The sequence below is a fragment of the Melozone crissalis genome, unplaced genomic scaffold, assembly GCF_028551555.1.
Source record: "Melozone crissalis strain CALT ecotype California unplaced genomic scaffold, PUWL_Pcris_2 ptg000013l_1, whole genome shotgun sequence".
NCBI lineage: Eukaryota > Metazoa > Chordata > Aves > Passeriformes > Passerellidae > Melozone > Melozone crissalis.
The window spans coordinates 49,065,664-49,084,945 of record NW_026535791.1 but is presented as its reverse complement, the minus strand read 5'-3'; the positions used below and the strand labels follow the sequence as shown (position 1 = coordinate 49,084,945).

The 19,282-nt window shown below is 42.2% G+C and overlaps 1 protein-coding gene across 1 annotated transcript in view; it reads right to left on the bottom strand.

The window, feature by feature from the left end:
- Positions 1-15,260, bottom strand: part of RASA3 (RAS p21 protein activator 3) — a 127,895-nt gene extending 112,635 nt beyond the window's left edge. Inside the window, exon 1 of the mRNA XM_054271484.1 lies at positions 15,030-15,260. Within this exon, the coding sequence (XP_054127459.1) occupies positions 15,030-15,084 (55 nt within the window). The 5' untranslated portion in view covers positions 15,085-15,260. The remainder of the gene's footprint in view (positions 1-15,029) is intronic.
- Between the last annotated feature and the right edge of the window lie 4,022 nt (positions 15,261-19,282).

Below are 19,282 nucleotides of genomic sequence, written 5' to 3'. Positions count from 1 at the left end.
TTCAAGTGTTTGACTCTGGAAGCTCACCGGTGCTTAGCAGACAGGGTAAACAATACAAGCCTTTTAGACTTTTAGACACTGCTTCCAGCTGCCAGGAACATGAATGAAGACATATGTCCCATGTCATAATGTCACAGTGAGACAAATATCCAGGCTGTTTTACAGGCAGAACAGCAGCTATGTGTTTCAGTGACTTCCCTAAATCAGGCAGTCTTCAAATAATTAGCATAAAAAGTCATCTATCATTAAGGCTAATTAGGCAATTAATGAACTTTAAAAATCACACCTGAGGAGACTGTAAAAGGAATTAAGTGGGCCAGGTCAAACACTGTCTTATATCTTGAAGGTTTGGGGCTGAACCACCCAATCTAGATTATTACAAGAGTACAAACCGATTTTGTATCTCAGTGATTATACTGCCTACAGCTCAGCCATAACTACTGATATGATTCTGAAGCCTGGGTATAACTAAAGATCTTTCAGAGGCATCACTAATAGCACAGAAGATGTACAGCAGAATCCTTTTGACTTAGTTTTAATTTACAAAAGTCTCAACCTCCTTCCCTTATCCCCTGAAAGCTCTCAATCACAGCCCTACAACAGAATTCACATTAGTCCCCATCAAAATCCAAATAACTGCTCCATTCCTCAAAAGAAATACTTGAACATAGTCTTGATACTAAGCTGTTTTGTTTCAAAGATTTTACTTGAATGGTTGTTGAAAAAAAAAATTAAAAATCCTGATTAAAGTAAAGCTAACCCACTGGCTCAAAATGATGTTTAGAAGCTTTATATTGTCGTCATCCTCATCCTATGCTGGCCTATTTTAGTGCTAATCTCATGTTCCCAAAAGAAAACTATCATTCAACAAACAGAAAGCAATGCAAAGGAGAAAAAAAAAAGGCAGCACACAGTGGTTGAGCTATGGCTCATCCTTCCCACACCCTGTTCCCCCCACAGCTGTGAAGGCTCAGCCCTCCAGCACAGCTGGTTTCAGGTGCACCACAGAGGTCACAGAAGCTACCAACACTTTGTCATGAAAAAAAAAAAAAAGGCATACATGTCCAAAAACAATGGCAAAACAGCAAGAAAAAATATCAAATAAATGCACATGACACCTCTACTAGATCAAAGTGCACTGTGCTTTGCCTCTGTCAAAACCCCAACCTACCCCAAGAGAAAATATTCCAATTCTATCTCCTGCAGGCTGATACCCTAGAAGATACATACACTGCAAAATATGTTAGCATTGCACCACAACTCTGAAAACACCAGATGTTATACCTACAATACAACAAAGGCACTGATAAACCACAATCACTGCCTCCTCCAGAAGGACAAAGGGAACCAAATTCCTGTCTTCAAGGCACAGCTACGAGGTCCTTACTCCATACTCTGAGAGAAGTAGGTAGAAGCTCCTGTCCACATCTCATACTGGGGAGTTCAGGAGAGCAATAGGGAATCTGACCTAGCCCCACAGCCAGTGTTTTCCCACCACACAAGTTAGTGGGTTTTTCAGATCACATTCTGTAGCACTGAGTTAACCCCATGCAAGGCCAGAGGAGTTTTGGCGTATCTGCAGCCTGGCACTAATTCACAGACATGTAAGCTCTTATTTGGTTCTAAGCCCTTCCTGGATAAGATATTCATGGCTGACCCCATTTCATTCTGCCACTGGGCATGGTCTGTTAGGCACAGAACTTACTCCTATATGTTTCCAAATGCAGTGTGCATGGTAGTGCTGAAGTAGAGACTCCACCTTGCAAGCATCTGGTACTTCTGGTTATATCTCAAACAGCCACCAAACATTAAAAAAAAAAAAAAAAAAAAAAAGTTGGACACAGTACAACTAAACCTGAATAAGATTCCATCAGACCAGGAGAAAAATACACCTTAAATTCCAGAGATTCACTCTGCATAAGAAAGTGAAGCCTATATTCAAGAGCATGTAGAACAAGTTATTTCCAAGAATGGATTACCATTTCCCATTACCAGAAGCAGGGCACCAGCATACCAATAATTTGCAGGTGTTATTAGGAAACTTTAAAAACAACATTTTCCACTAGACTGTTACAGAGACTGGTTATATTTAATAATGAACCTGGCTTTAAAAGTAATTCAGCTCGTTTTTTTTTCCACTTCCAAACTCACAATTTTCTGGAATACTGTCACAGAATCAGGTGTCAAAACACACTAATTATCAGCCTGTAAGAGTTTCACTTTTACTGAAATGATTTTGCTCTATTGCAACATTCCAAATCACCCCAGGCACTTTTTATTCCCTCTCAAAAATCACAGAATCACCATTCAAAAACAGACAGGCAGGAGTATTGATCTGAATAAAAATTAGCTTTTTTCCTCCCTCTCAGGCAATTTTGCTTAGTAGGCCTAAAAAATAAAAAATCCATGGGAGAGTAGGGAGAGTCACACTATCTTGAAATCTAGTTCCTCTCAACTCTAACACGCAACACCAATTTCCTGAAGTCCATTGCAAGCACCACCCCACAGAGCAGAGAGGTTGGCTCTACACATCAGCAAGAGAGAGGGGACGCCAACAGTTCCCCCAGCTTTAAACAGGGCTGGATTTGTGACCATTGATCACAACCTCCTCTCTAAGCCATCATCATCTCTGAAGCACCTAGGCCTATTCTGCAGCAGCTCCTGTTGGTGCGAACTCTGGTGTACACAGTGGTCAAGCAGAGCCATCCAAGAGCTGCTGGCCCTCAGCATGCAGCAAAATTAATTATGTGGAACAATCTACAAGCACAGGGTAAGACAAATATTTACAGAAGTAAAACTAGTGCTGGTCAACTCCTACCTCACACTTAGGGCAAGAAATGCTAATAGAGCACAAATGTGGTTCTTCAGGTATCTTAACAATTTGAAATTTGAATATTATGCAACATCAACCAAAGTCTTAAACATGAAATATCTACCCTGTAAATGTGACTGCAATTTTATAAAGAGGAACAGGCCACAGAACATTTGCAGAAATAGCTGATGGGTCCTTTTTACTTATGTACCAGGGAATACTTTACACAAAACCCAGAACTTGAACATTATGTTCCTGGAGGTAAAATGCAACTTATCATTTGAGGAATTCAGCTAATAGGTTAATGAACCAGTGCTGCAGGGATAAGTACTCTGAAGGAAGTCTCTCAGGACCAGACTTGGTCTAGGCTACAGAGAATTTGTACAGATCAAGACGAGGGCCTCACTGACAGTTACAACAGTGCACAAAATTTACAGGGGCACAGCTCCTCTGACTCCAGCAGAGCAGGTGCAAGTTTTTAGGACCTCTACTGCATCCCTGAAACATAATAGAGTCCAATAGCAACAATAATCCCCTACAGAGCAAAATGGCGTTTGGGTTTACCAAATTCTCAGACACCCTGAGCAGTACAGTTACCTTTATACAAGTGCAGAAGGTGTGAGAACCTTAAAAATGGTTCTGTACCCATATAATATAATATGCTGAAAGACAGCTGCTGGAGTTTCACAATTCTGTCACTATTTTTGCATACCTTGTGAGAAACAACTAGCTCTTCCCTCAGCTCCTTACACTATGGAGAAAAAATATAATGTGCAGCTACCTCCATGTACAACCTATTTCATGTAATCACTTATATACCTGTTGTCAGGGAGATTTGAAAAAAATCAAAGGAAGACAAGAAATTGTACTGATCAGATCTGTAGAGGAGTGACAGGTCTCAGTGCTAGCACTCCGTGCTTGTATCTGCTAAAATGTACTAAGAAGAAGAAGATAAATATTTCCCCAATATTAAGTTCTCCATGAGAGCAAATGCTGCCATTTCAGAGATATTCCAAAATCAAAACTGGAAGAGAAAACAAATCAGCAAGTGCATTTATAAAGAGAAAAAACAACGCTTCCAATGCAAGTCTCATCTTAACAGCAGGTGTTTTGTGAAGAAGTTTTTCAACATGTATTGCAGCACTAAAGTTTTCATGACTAGTAACAGCACGAAGAATGAAAGCTGCAATCCCAGAAATGGCACTCACAGCTGGCAAATGGCAACAGCAGAAGAGCAGACCACTGGACTACGAAGAATTTGCATTTGTTCCATAAAACTTAGGGCAGCCACTCAGATACATAAAGTATTCATAAAAGCACAATTTTTCTCAGGAAGAACAGAACAACTACTTGCAAAAAATGAGAGCAATTCTGTTGGACAACTGCATCTCTCTTTTTTACTGCCTTTGAATTATCTGCAACAATGCAATCCCAACCAGTAAATGTAACTTAAATATGGCTGGTTTGGAGAGGATGGATTGGCTTTGTTTTAGGCACACACAGCTCTCACATCATGCCACAGTGTCAGAGCTCAATTTTCCAAGGCTGTGCTCATGTGTTCTATAGCAGTCACCAGCCTTTCAAACCAGAATCAAAAAGCAACTGTAGGATGTCACACCCTGTGTCTCCTGCAAAATAGATCTAATTTTCCATTACAAACTGGTGATTGTTCCTGGGCAGGGGGAGGGAGAGAGGGAGGGAGGGAGAGACTAAGAAAGGCAGCTTTTGTACTATCTACCAGATTTTTCTTCTATTTCTACCACCCTCCTTCCTACAATTCTACAAGCTGAACGACAGCCAGATAAATCAACGGAACTATTTTTCACCGAAATAAGACAACAAAACATCTGAAACATTTTGAGAAGTTTCAAAATACAGTTCAATTTCACTGCTCAATTACACAGTTAAACACAAGCACATATAATTACCTTTAAGAACTCACTAATTGGTTTAAAATGCACATCTTAGAAGATGCTAAGAGAAATAGCTTTCAGAATGTTGCACTGTAGCGCTCAATGAAACAGGAAATGAGGAACAAAGAAAGGAATTTCATAGATTCCAGATGTACTCTAACACCAGCTGGGAAATACAAGCAAGAATCAACTCCAGCCTTGTAAAAAGCTACCACTAACTGTTTTCTTCTAGAGTTCTTACACAGAAGTAAGTAGCTGTAAACAATTTGTAAACAGAAATATTTTTAGAAGGAATTGGAAAGAGTAATAAACTTCTTCCCTTCCCTCCTATTTTAAAGGAGTTTAAAACTCAGCCACCAGTTCATCTGGTTTTTTGAGCTGCTTTTTTTAAACACATGAAATCTGAATAAACAGTTGTAACAGCAGCACAACTGTAAATATTTCAAGTTGTCCACTTTCCAATACTTGGAATATTAAAGCTGAATGAAACTCAAAAGCAAGGAAAATTTTAAAAATAGTACAGTTGACTTACATTACATGCCTTCCATGCAACTGGAACTAAACAGAATTTAAATTTGCAAATTGCTATAAGATGAGTTATCAGTCACTTAAAAAAATTTTATTCCTACATCTATAAATTTAAAAAAAAAAAAACACTCCAGATTAAAAATTCAGGAAATAAAACTCCTTGACAAGTTCAAACACCCTTCTGCTCCCTGTGTAACAACATCTCCAATGTTTCATCTTCCTTTTTTTGAAACACAAACTCAGGCTTTCCAATGCAAACTTCTTCTAAATGGATTTTGAAATCTCTTCATAAACAAGTTTAGAGACAAAGAGACAAATATATTTCCTCCCAAAGTCACTGTAACATATGAAAAGAAAGCTTAAGCCTGAAGCATGCATCTTATGGAACACAGATCTGTGTCCCCCTCATCACAGAAATAGTTGTTCTTGCCAGCTTTGAAACTTTTCATTTATTGCACATGGAAGAATTGAGACACTTCATCTAACATGCATCCACCTCCTAGCAGTGTGTAAAAGTACATTCATATTTATGCAAATTAAACACTGCATCAAATGCTAGCTGCTAAAACCTACCAGTCATTCTGAAGGAAGTGAAACCCTCTTACCATCACATCACCCTAATCCACTTCAGTCAGTGGCCATGCAGTCACAGCTACAAACCTCAGCAACAGGGGACAAACAGCAAGATTCAGCTGCTGGGCTAATGAAGGGACCTTCGTTTTGCCCCAGTGCTCCCTGAGAGGCAATAACACACAAATGCACAAGTCTCTAGCAAAGCAGAAAAAAATGGTAATACTTCAAAGGTCTGGAATGAAAACTGAACAGCAGAAATGTTAATCAGAAGCCTCAAAAGTCTTCAACATTTGTGTTCTTCCCTCAAGAGACTTCAAAAATACAGATACACTATATTTTTTCTCTTTCAAGCAGAAGGGAAAAAAAAACCCAAACAACCCTCAAAGACCTCAAACTTTCCACTGAATATATGAAGTGTTTTACAGCTGGCACTGATCCACTAAAATTTGAGAAAGGAAAACAGGGGGAAAATATTGCAGTTCTCCATAGTTTTGAAGCTTCACATCTCATTTTGCAAAACTTTCACCCAGAAAGTCTTCTATAGGAGGAAAACAACATGGGAAGTTTCAGGGAACTTCCTTTCCCCCTGGTAGAGGTTAGGATGGGAGAGGAAGGAAGTTAGATTTGCTTTGTTTTTACTCCAAAACAAAGCTCTTATTTGGGTCCTAAACTCAGTCACCAATCTGCCACACTGAAGAAATCAGACACTGTTAAAGAACAGACATTTCATAAGGTTTAGCAAATGTCAGTAAAATCAGAAGGTTAGAATGGGTGAGTCCACAATCAGCTTTTCTGTTTAATAAATTATAACCTTTTATTAACTCCAAGATTGAGCTTTTCCTTGGTGTAACCACAAAATACATAAACCTGGAGTACTAGAAAGTTTAAAAGCACAGCATTAATATTTACTAATGCATGTTTTGACTATTAATATAAGCCTTAGGTGACTTGCTCCTCAGAAGCATTAATGGTGCACCAGCACACACACATTAATTTCCCTCTGACATATCTGGCTGAATATTTGTTGGTCAGATCAATATGAGCAATGCAGCTGTCTGGTATTTAGATCTTTAACAGTATGCAGCCCAGTCTACAAGCCTCTGATTTTATTCTAGGCTTCTGGCTCTCACAAGAGCTAGCTCTAAGATTTGTTCTCCAAACACATCCGTTTGCAAAGTGCATTGTAACAACATGAGAAGTGTTAAGTACTCCTCAACAACCCAAAGTGGATTTTACCTCATCCTTTCCCCTCCCCCACCTCCTCCAAGAAAAAAAATTGCTACATGAGATATTCAAAGACTTAACTCGACTCTCACAGAAGTGCAATTGCTGGCTTTAACAGAATTATTCCTAACTTACACTCCTGTAATGGAGATCACTCAGTGAGAAAGGACAGAGGGAATTTTAACCTGATTAATACTATCAAAGGTATTTTTGATGAGGTCTTTCAAATGTATTTTCTAATCTTGGTGTAGGCAACACTGTCCAGTGTTTACATGAGATCTTCCTTAAATGGGAGCATCAGTGCAACAAATGACTTCATATGACAACAGAGTGCTTGACAACATAAGTGCATAAGTAGAAATCTTGCTTTGATGCAGAGAAAGGGGAAAGCTCTGTCAAGCATAAATGTGATAATCATGATAAAACATGAGGTGCTTCAGCTTTAAAAGACAAGTGTGTGATGGAGAAATGGGGCAGCATGTGTGACTATAAATTAATACCAACTAGAACACCTAAACTTTCATAAACTGCTACGGCTCCTGAACCGAGTGTGAGATTCAAGTAGTTCTCAAGCAGGAGGTCAGAGATACAGATAGATCAGTTTGTCAGATAATCTTCCTGCCATTCTCTCTGGAGTTTTAACATTTAATCTCCACAGCAGCTGACCAAGCTGGTGTGTAATGGCAGCTAACAAATACAGCACCATCAAGAAAACCTACAGTAAGGAAGGGGAGTGAACTGAAGAGCACAGAAGGAGTCAGGCAGTGCCACAACACCACCAGTATCCAGACATGAAAGCAAGGGATGCACCTGCTGTCCCCTCCGACTCCCCACACACACACACTCCCAGTCAAGCTGCTGGACACTTGTCCAGAAACACCTCTGACAACCGCTGGAGTGCACAACTCACTAAAATGGAAAAAAACTAAACCTGAAAAGAAAATTAAGCTGCATTCTTTGGTTCTGCTTTGCAAACTGAACTGGATTTTCTCTCCTGAGAGCAGAGGAGCATTAGTCAACAGCAGGTGTGCAAAGAGCACTTCATGGCTGGGAGCAACATGAGTAGGGAAGGGGAAAGACAAGACCTGCCTTCCCAACAGCACCAAGTACTAATCTGGGGGACTATATCATGATTTCATGCATTGGACTGCAGCTATCAAACAGAATGGAAGAAACATGCAATACATAAAAAACAGCATCAGGCAGAACTGACACATAAAAACAGAGCAGGAGAAGGTAATATTGGCATCTAACTAACAGCAATTTCAGAACTAAAGATCTGGTTTTAACAAAGATAGTGAAATAGTAAAAAAAACAAAAACACAAAAAATATTCATCAGTCTGAAGAGTAATTCAGGGCAATGAAGTTTTCAAAAGCATTTTCTGGAAAACTGAGAAAGATACCCAGCATTTGTATGCCCTTATGTAAGAGCATTTGGTACTCTGACCACCAGACAATCACTTCCATGAAGAGACAAGAAAATACTTCTCATGAGACAGAATAAATAACAGTTCTTTCAAATGTACCAACTCCAGAAGAAGATCACAAGTTTGCTTATTGACATCAAGGGCCCTGAGCATGTCTGTTTAACAGATTCACTCCTGTGAATTTACCTCAACACACTCCATAAACCAAAACACATGAGCTTCCACTTATATATGAGTCCTTCTCTACTTAAAAGAAAGGAAAGCTATGGATGGAATGCTATGGAGTTTGGTATCAGGCTGGCAGCCCCAAACACAAGCATCTTCTATTACTTCAAAACTATATTCACTGCAGTATTTTCCACTGCTACCTCTGTTTCCTCCTCTCACTTGCAGAAAATACAGTCTTGCTCCAGCCATGGCTGTTCTTGACAGCGCATAAACAGCCAGGGCACTCTGCCTCTAGGAACAGCACTGGACCCAGCCTTTTCCATTCAGAACACTGAACACAAGCTGGTCAGAACACAGCCACCACCAAATCTAGTAATGTCAAATACTGAACCAGCAGTGACAAATCTGCGTAATTTATTCTGCATCTTCCATGGCCTGTGAGTCTCAAGCCTTAATGAGCATTGCTACAGTCAATCAATACGAATGTTAAGTTGCCACTTTATTTCACCTATGCAACATCAGTTTAAGCTGCACTTGTTAACTTTTTAATGTGAAGAAAAGTTCTTGAGAAGTCTTGAATATATTCAGGGTGAGATGCAAATAGCTTTTCTTCCTTTCTTTTCTTCTTGGTCCTCCAACTTAGAAACACCAGAAAAAACCATTGTTATCTTTATAAGAAACATTTCACACTTCCTAAATAATTTTCCGTTTTTTATAAATACATACATACAAATGTGTATATGTATATATGTGTGTATATCTATATATGTATATATATAATGAGAGAGTGAGAAAAGTACCTGGGAAAAATTCTCTCATTCTAAAAATATTTATTCCACAACCTTGTGCCCCATTTAAAATGGAATAAATCCTTTTACAGTATTATGCAATGAACATATTTAGTCGTAATTACTTCTGCAAGTAACCACTTAAGGCACTAAATCCCGGCAGACAACATTAAAAGGGACATCTTCTAAAGACAAAATGGATTTCCCTGAACAACCTTAGTATTAATAGACTTTAGGGAGACCTTAAATTTGTCAGGGACAAGAGAAGTTTCTTTTTAGCCTGGGAAAGGCAGAGACAGCTCTCAAACATTTACACTGTAACAAGTTTAATGGTGGAAGCTTGTAAATACCTTCTCTTGGCAATTGACCGGCTTAAACAGCAGTAAACTAGCACTTAACTAAGTACTCTGCCTGACTTCACCCAAGACTCTCAGCTTCACAAGTGTAATTGCTTTCACAGTGTCTTAAACACACAGCTCTCCATTAATTAGTAAAGAATAAGAAACAAAGAGATGGCATATCTACAGACCAACCATACTAATTTTGTCAACTGGACATAAACAAGTTCTTGCAGTTCCTAGAAAATTGAGTGAGTTTAGAACAGGATTAGCTGTGTGTGAAGCACCAACCTACATCAAATAGGAGCCAACTTTTATCACAAATATTTCACTGCTTCATGATTCTGCTCACACTTACTGGTAAGGATAGCTTATGCCACTGGAATTCCCACATTTTAGACTAAGGCCTCAACACCTTGTAACCACAAAATGGCCCTTTTAAAATGTGCTAAAAAAAAGATTTAGAAGTTCATGAATGTCTGAAATTGCAACAAGCATTTACATTGTACAAGGGGATTGTTACTATCTGTCAGCTCAAAAGTACAATGAGCAAAGGGTCCCCTCAATATATTACAGTTCCAGTAAACTCTCAGTGTGCAACATCCTCCTGTCCCAACAATTACGACTTTCAAATCATCAGACAGAACTATAACAAGCTCTACTACTGCTAGAAAAAATACTATTTTAAAGCAGAGCCAAATGCCCCTAAGTATAACAGTACTAGATTTTAGGGACATGAAAAGCTTGCCAAAGTGAAAATTCACAAATGAGCTGTTTCTTTAGATTTTTCATGTATAAACAATTTCACAAAGTAAAATCTGGCAGCAGGTTCTCTGCTAACCAGCATACAGCTTTCAACAACAGAAACGCTAAACATGAGCTTTCATTTTTTCAACTGAAAGTTTAATAGTTGATGCCATTTAAGGAGAAAAAAAGTAGCAATTAAGTACAGCATATTTATTAAATATTAACAGTGCAACAAAAGTCATGTTGTCAAGCAGAAGGACTCTTTGTAGTTTTTCCAGCCAATCATAAGCCACAGAGCCTCATGTTGTTTCCTTTCAGGTTTTGAAACACTGACTCATGGAAATATCAGCGCTGCACACTTCCTCAAAGTGGCAATCTTATAGGAAGTGTTTGTTTAGTCTTACATGACACATTGTTTTGTTTATGTATAAGGGATTCCGGTAAAAATAATTTTCAATTAAGGAAAAAAAAAGACATAAGCACAATGGTTTCAGTTATGGGAAGCCAAAATAAATCAATTTCAACTAGACATCTGAACAGCACATTCGTTAACACAAGTACTACTACTTTTCTTTCTACTGTACATTACTTCCTTGCAACATGAGCAGAAGTTGCCAGGCATTAACTTCTTTCAATTCAACTAACCACAAAAGAAAGTGGACAAGAGGTAGCACAGGAACAACTCCTCTTAACACTGGTACCCACAATGACAGTTCACACTGCTGCTCCCCAGCTTCAGTACCTCAGTGAGACATCTTTAGGAGGTGCCACACCACTGTCAGTTCAACTGAGTGAGGCAAACACACATCTTCCCACAAAGCTTAACTGTTCCAACACTTTGAAAAAAGGAGACAGATGGCTCAAGCTAAATCCAAGCTTGACTAGAAACAACACTGCTCAGAACATGGAAGCACTTAAGAGATGCAGAATGCAATAACCCACCTAGCCTAATATGGCTGATTCCATGTAGCCTATCAGTCCCAAAAGAACAAGTTATACAAGCAGAAGAAAATGCCTTCATTTACCTGCAGCTTCTTGGAAATACAGGACAAGCCAGCCATAGCAGCACACTTCATTAGGGCATTCAAACATCTCCAGGCTACAAATGTTTTGCACAGCCAAAAGCCTCCCAACCACATCTGCCTCTTCATTAAAAGAGGAATGCCAACATGGGTGTCCTCTCTGTTTGCACTGATTCCTCAATCAATCAATCCTACATTTCATCCAATTTATTCTAAGGCACACCTGTATATCAGTGTCCCCATTCATGATTTGCCAGCAGAGGTGCTACAGAGAAGGAAATGTCTTATCAGATCAAGCACAGAATATCTGAAAGTCAGAGATCAGACAGAGCTTGGCTATGAAACAAGCTCCCAAAGAACAGAACTGACCATCTCCTTAGCATGATGAATCAAAGCAAAACATGGAAAATGACAATCCTTTTTTGCTCTCAAATAAGTTTTCTTCTCTTAACCCATTCATTGAAAGATTAAAGCCTCCTGTCACTAGAAACGAGAGAAAACTACAAGACACCCATGAATGGGAACTGCTAAAAGAAATGTACTATTGGGAATAGCTGAAAAAAGCAGTGTCCCTCCAATGTTTGCCATCTTTTCAGTGGTGCCCAGCAACAGGATCAGGAGGAATGGCAATAAATAGAAACACAGTTAAGTTCCACCTCAACATGAAGACCTTCTTTACACTGATGATTTATTAAAAATATGGATACTGATCTAGAACCGATATCCAACTGTGACGGACAAAGACTCTCTAATAAAGTTAGGAAGTGTATGTTTATTGCGCTGGGCAGCATGTGGGATAGCTCCCAAATACACACTGCAATTTACAGGTGATTACAGAGTCCTTTTATCTACACAGGTATTGAATATCCAAAATACAAATGCATATTCATAACTTTGGAACATCTCATTGCCCGTTTGTATGGTAATTAGTTCAAAATAATTAAGCATGCATAGTTTGTTCCTTGAAATGGGTCGGTGGTCCCTTTCACGGGGAGGGGACCCAAAATGAGGAAGTAAATGAAGTCTTCCTCGTTCTCACCTTTCTACCATTTCAATGCAAACATGACAAATGAACCCTTGGTAGAACTCCCATTCCCTGTCTTCAACTGGTTTCAGAACAGAGGAGGCCTACAATTGTCTATGTTCCTAAAAGCTATTTATCAGTTTCTATAGTCTTCATTATAAACTCAGCTAACCAAACATTATGTTGGCAAGCAATCAATTATTAGTTAACTACTAACTCTTAACTTCATCAAGGCCTACCCATTTATTTTGATTAATTCTAATAAAGCTTTTCTCTAACTAAAACCTCAGCTCCTTTAAAATCCTTAAATTCCTTAAAGTTTTGGTGTCACTGAGGGTGGCAGAGCACTGGAACATGTTGTCCAGAAAGGTCATGGAGTCTCCCTCTCTGGAGACACTCAAAAACCACCCAGGCACTTTGCTGTATAACCCATGCTGGATAACCCATGCCTTGGCAGGGGGTTTGCAGAGGATGACATCCAGCGATCCCCCCCAGCCCTGCCAGCTCCGTGAATCTGTGACCTCCCTTCAGATCCACTCACAGGACCTTCTGTAGGGAGCCTACAAGCTTCATGTACAAATTCTAGGAGATGAGGATTGCTTTACAAGGCCAATCTCATTAGGAATACTTCCTCAACCCATCAAAGCAATCCTGCCACTTCCTATTTTTGTGAAAATTTCCCAAGAGACAGTCAGCTACAGAGAGGAGTGTGACTTTGGAACACGAGTGGCCGAAGGCGGGGGGCTGCCGGGCGCGCTGGGCTGCGCCCCCTGGCGGGCAGCGGCGGCACGGCGGCGGGCATTGTCCCCCCCGTGCTCCGGGAATCACCTTCCGCTCCGGCGGCACCGGCCGAGCCAAGCGCCGGGATGCTCGCGGCTTTTCCGCTCGCCATCCAGCCTAACAAACAGCGGGGACCCTTGCTGCGGTTCTACAGGAATCAAGTGCTCCGCGCCGACAGCTGAAGTCGGCGGCAGGATTAACTTTAGCCCGCGACATAATGAGATTCATCTCAAGACTTTTGCAGCTGTTATTGTATTCGATCCCCTCAACAGTGCAAAGAAATTCCCACACTCTCGTGACTTCAATCATTCAGGTTTAAGATCATCACTGTTTTCTTCTCAAAGAAACCCAACCGATCAAACACAAACAGCTTAGCCACAAGTCATCATCCTATACGCGGGATGCGTTCTTAGCCCTTTTACTAAAAAATCACAGATGGAAACAACTTGCAATATCATCACTCGCATGGTGTCCGGATTTCTCCCTTGTGAAAAGACCTTTTTTAAATTCCCCTCCCCTCTTTGAAAAGAGACAGAGAGCAAGTCTCCGTCCATACTCCGTAGGCTTACTGAATCTCTTTTCTGGATGTATACGAGAAAATAAAACGAACACGTAATTTTTAGTTTATATGATAATATTTTAATTCATAAAAACTGCTGTCACTAAACTACCTGTTGACAATTAACGAGGAAACGATCCTAGCAATGGTCTCTTTGATATGCTAACGCCACTGTACAATAATGAGATTTTCTACGTAACCTCACGTTTCAGTTTCATCCAACACGCCAATTGGAGGCTGCAAATTTGTTTCCGAAAGCAGGGAAACGCAAAGGGATATTTTTTCAAGAGCTTTATTAGGAAGCCACACGCCCTCGATACCCACCGCTGCGAGCCCGGCGCTGAACGCCGCCGCTTCCCCGGGAGCTCGCAGCCCCCGCGCCCCATCCCGGGCAGGAGAGCCGCTCGCTCGGCATGCGGGACCGATTGTCTTACGGAAACGAGGGATTTCCCTCCCAGCCGGCACACTCAGAACTCGACCAGGGAGAGTTTAATCCGCTCGCTGACATCTGTCGCTTACTTTCTAATAATGTGGTTTGGAACTCGCTCAACACAAGAAGAAGAGCGAATCTCCAAAAGCCGTGAGGAAGCGACAGCAGCCCCTGCCTGTCCCCCTGGCCGAGGGCAGGGGCTGACACAGCGGCTCCTGCACGCAGCCGCTTTTGGGCCGGCTGCACACCAGCCTTGCCAGGGACAAACAGTGCTGAGACCCGGGGGCCGCCTTCAAACTTTTACAGCGCAGCTTAGCAGCAAAAATGAAAAAGAAAAAAAAAAAAAGAAAAGGGAAAAAAAAATCACCCTAAAAAAAACCCAAAAAAAACCGCGCAAAAAAACAAAACCCGCGAAATCGGCCGAACACCCAGCGCTGCCCGGACTGCAGCCGGCGCCGCTCGCCTGCCGGACGCACGGCGCTGCCCGCCCGCCCTGCGGCACCGGCCGCCTCTCAGGCACCGGCCACCCGCCCCGCACGGCCCCGCCGAGCCCCCCCTGCCGCGGGCAACGCCCGCCCCGCTGCCCCCGGCGCTCCCCGGGCGGGACGCAGAGCCAGGGCAGCGCGAAGGGGCGCTCGGCGCCTCGCCGCCCTCCGCTCCAGCGGGGCTCTCTGCCCGCTGCCCCGCGCGCTCACCGATTTTAATCCTGACGCTCTGGAAGACCCGCAGCCCCTCTTCCTCCACCGCCATGGTGCTGCCGCCGCCGCCGCGCCTGACGCTCAGCAGTGCTGGAGCCCCGCCGCCGCGGAGGAGGCGCGGGGGAGCGGGCAGGAGGAGGCAGGCGAGATGCTCCGGCAGACGGGAAGGAGGGAGGACGCGGGACGGCTCGGGACGCACCGCGACCGGGCTGCAGCGAGCAAGGCACGGAGCGGCCGCGCAGCCCAGCGGAGCGCAGCGCCCGTCTCCCCCCCCGCGGGCTGGCAGTGCCCGCCCCGCCGCCGCCCCCTCATTGGCCGGCGGGGCGGCGGCCGCGGCGCTCATTGGCTCGCTGCCCGGCGGGGCGGGGGGAGCGCGGGGGAGCGCGGAGCGCGGCAACAGCTGGAGCGCGGCCGCCCCCCGCAGCACGGCACGGCCCAGGCACAGCGCGTCCGGCCGGGACCCCAGCGGGCAGCGCGGCCCGGCAGGGGCTCACCAGCTCCGTGCCCCGCTCCGGTGCCGGCCCGGACCAGCCGCCGGGAGCAACCCTTGGCGTCATGGCGAGAGAGAGAGGGAGGGGGAGAGAGAGGGAGAGAGAGAGGGAGAGAGAGAGGGAGGGAGGGATGTGCAAGTCCTCTTTCCCGCACAGCCATAAAGAGGGAGCTGTAGCGATGCCCCAGGTTGAAAGCCATTCATTAGCGAGCAAAAGGTCCCGTATTAAATAAACAAACCCGTTCGGGCGCTGGGAGCAGGCCAGTCTGTCTTCCTGGCTCCATTTGATCAGCGGCAAAGCTGGCTCTACCTGATTGCACGGGGAGAGCAGGGAATTCAGATTTCAGACTTGCGTGATTACACATTAAACAGCAAGAAATAGAACCTATGTCAGCGTTCAGTGCCAAACTTTGGGTCTTGTAAAGTCAGTAATTGAAATACGCCTCCCCAAAGGTCTGGCAAAAGCAGAGCACAAGGTTCAATGGAGGTGTACAGATTATTTCAAAAACTAAGAAATCAAATTACCTTTGGTGCAGTCACAATCCCCCTAAAGAGGCTTGGAACATCCCTATGCAGAACAGCCCAGGCACATCACAGTCCAATATGTCTGATAAGCACATAAAAATGCCCTTTTTCAAGCCTGCAATTAAAAAAAAAAAAAACAACAAATACTTTTCTGTTCTAGCTCTAATTTCAGGAGTGATAGAAAGGCAAACTCACTGAGGACAATCTATACATATATTAAAAAGCTAGTAATGAAGAACAGCAAGAAATGAGAAGGCAAATCAGTCACAGGCAGTATGAAGTCTGTACCAAAGAGGCGCATGAAGGCCTGATGAAAACAGTTGGGCAATCCATCAGTGCTTGAATCATGGAAGGTAGAACATACAATAAATGTCCTTTATTACCAGAAACAAAAGGTGAGGTATTGAAATGCAGAAGAGCAAATGAAAAGTTGGGAAGGAGATACAATAGCAGAGGAAGCCAGCTTGTAGGAAAGCCTGAGGCATCTGAATTTCTGAATTTTCCAACACAGGTATGGGTCTAACTGAAGGAAGCTGGCAAGCTCACAGCCAAAAAAGGAAGCAGTGAGTTATCTCAAGGAGCTGCCTGACTTACTGTGTCTTCCTTGTCTGCATAACCAAGTGACATATGTAATTTGATAAAAATACTTTTACAGCACAAGACTCCAAAGAGATTAACAAAATACAGGCTTCCATTTACCAACACCCAAGCTGTAATTCCTTTTTCCTCACTGTAATATGTCCTCTGCAACCTCATTACACCCATTCCACCATGTGCCATCTTTTCTTTGTAATGTTCTCAGCTCACTCCCAGCCACACTTCAGCACCTCTGCCTGCTGGTCCTTCACATCCTCCGTGATACCTACAGTGCTCTTGCCCCAATAACCTTTAGCATTTTCTGCACCATGACCCAAATTTCAATTGTTACAATAATTCTGATTCCCCTCTTTTTGTCTCACCTTCCAACTGGACAAGAGGCAACACAAGCAGCAGTATGAACAGAAATTACAAGAACTCTGATCAGAGAGCTCACATTTTAAGAAGACATTTTCTCAGACCAGCTACCCTGATGTTGCCTCTCAGATGCTGGATGTGACAAACAAACAACTCTGGGGTACACATGCTGAGGTATAAAAAGAAATATACAAAATCTGTATATTTCAATATATTTCAAGAAATTTCAATATATTTCAAGAAATATACAAAATCTGTATACAATCTGTACATGCTGAGGTATAAAAAGAAATATACAAATCCTGTTGCTTTTGCTCTTTCACCACATATGCATATTCCTTGAACATATTGATACAAAATAAATACAAGCCCACTGAGCCATCTCACTGAAGAAAAATGGCAAGCAACAATGCTGTACACAGGCACAAACAGAGAATTACAGCTATAAGCAAGTGGATCACGTTCAGCTATAAGCAAAGGTATCCTGTGCTTAGGATCTTTATAAATCTTCCTCAACAGCATCAGGAAGAAACCCGAGTCCTTTAAGTATTAGGGACATCTTTAATAAAATATTTTACTTCTGTGTTTGGTACATAAGGACTTCAACTGGCCTCATTTCTGTGTGGGAACTTTTCTTATCTGCAGAAAGTTGACCCCAAAATAGTAATTTAAAAAAAATCAATTTTTCATTTCTCTTCCCAGCATTTGCTGCTGTAAGAGCTGTTCTCAGCAGATACTGAACAGGCTATCCTTCCCAATTTGCCATTGTGTTCTTTCCAGATAGTCATGGCATTTCTATCTGTATCCTTTATGCCCAGAAAATGAAAGAACATACCTACCTATAATAGAGTCTTTGTATGTTCAGAAAAATCAAGCTCTACATAAATTCCCCACCCCTTGATGTGCACCCAAATTTACAGTCAGAGCCCACCATCTTAAATCTAATGTCATTTCACCCAGCATAAATTCACCTTGTAATCTAAGGTGCAGATTTTCTCCCACGCCCTAACCTCAAGTGTTGCTTGCAACCTCACCCTGTGCTAACGCTGGGCTCACAGGGGTGTGTGGTGTAGCACATTTGTTGGGGAAAAAAAAACTACACTGTCATGACTCCCCTTTGTATTTTGTGAAAAACAAGAGGCCCATAAGCCATGACACTTGGAAATCCTTCACCCAGCATCATAAGTAACCTGATCAGAAAGCATCTCAGTCCAAAGGTGTGGTTAGGGCACAGTGGCGTGCTGGGCAGCTTTAGGGATGCATGTCTGCCCATGGCTACACTTCCAGGCCATTTTTCAGGAGGGCCTAGCTTTGCCAAGAGCACAGATATGTCCAGGAAAAGTATGGCAAAATTTAACCATAAAGCCAGCCTTTCCTGTGAAATGTAGTGGAGCACAACCAACTTCCACACTTAAGCATAACAGAAACTACCAAACCAACTTCCACACTTAAGCATAACAGAAACTACCAAGATGCCTACAGAACCAATTAGCAAAAATTGGAACAGACCAACACTTAAAAACATCAAAACACACAAAAAACTAGTAAATAAAAACCCAGTATTTTTAGCAAGAAAAAATAGGGAATAAAACTGGCACCTTCTTGGACTTTTTGCCATTGAATAAATTAATATCCCTCACGTGAAAATCTACAAATGGCTGCTTGCAGCTCTGTGCTGTCCAGTTATGCTTCTGGTTTCCCACCAGATCTTCTCTGCTGAAGCTGTTTGTCAGTGCTTCTGTGTACCAGTGTGCTAGTTTATTTTCTGCCAGATCTTGTTTTCTTGACATACAGCTGAAAGCTTGCTGCTTCCTCTGTAATAAACTTGTCTCTGGATGTTATACAGTCCAACAATATAAATGCAAGCACTGTTTCAAAATTCATATGAATATGTATTTTTAAAGACGTTAAACATAGTATAAAAACAGCCAAGGAGTGTGTGCTGCTTTTTCAATTTCTCCATTGCTGAAATGAAACCTCAGCAGCAGCATCACATATGTGTGCGCATATTACACATAACATGTGCAGGCAACATGAGGTATGCAGCTGCAGCAGGCTCATCAAAAAAATCTAGGCAAAGTGAAATACTGCTTTTTAAGATGTGGATGAGTCTGTTAGTGACAATGTCTATCCCAACTTTCTTCATCCAAGCCATATGGGTTTATATTATCAGCTCTTCAGAGGATTCTTGAATCTAAATTAGACTACAAAGAAGGTCATTTTCTGTGACTCATTTGTGCCAAGCAAGGAAATCATTTCCTCTCTTGATCTACATGATAGC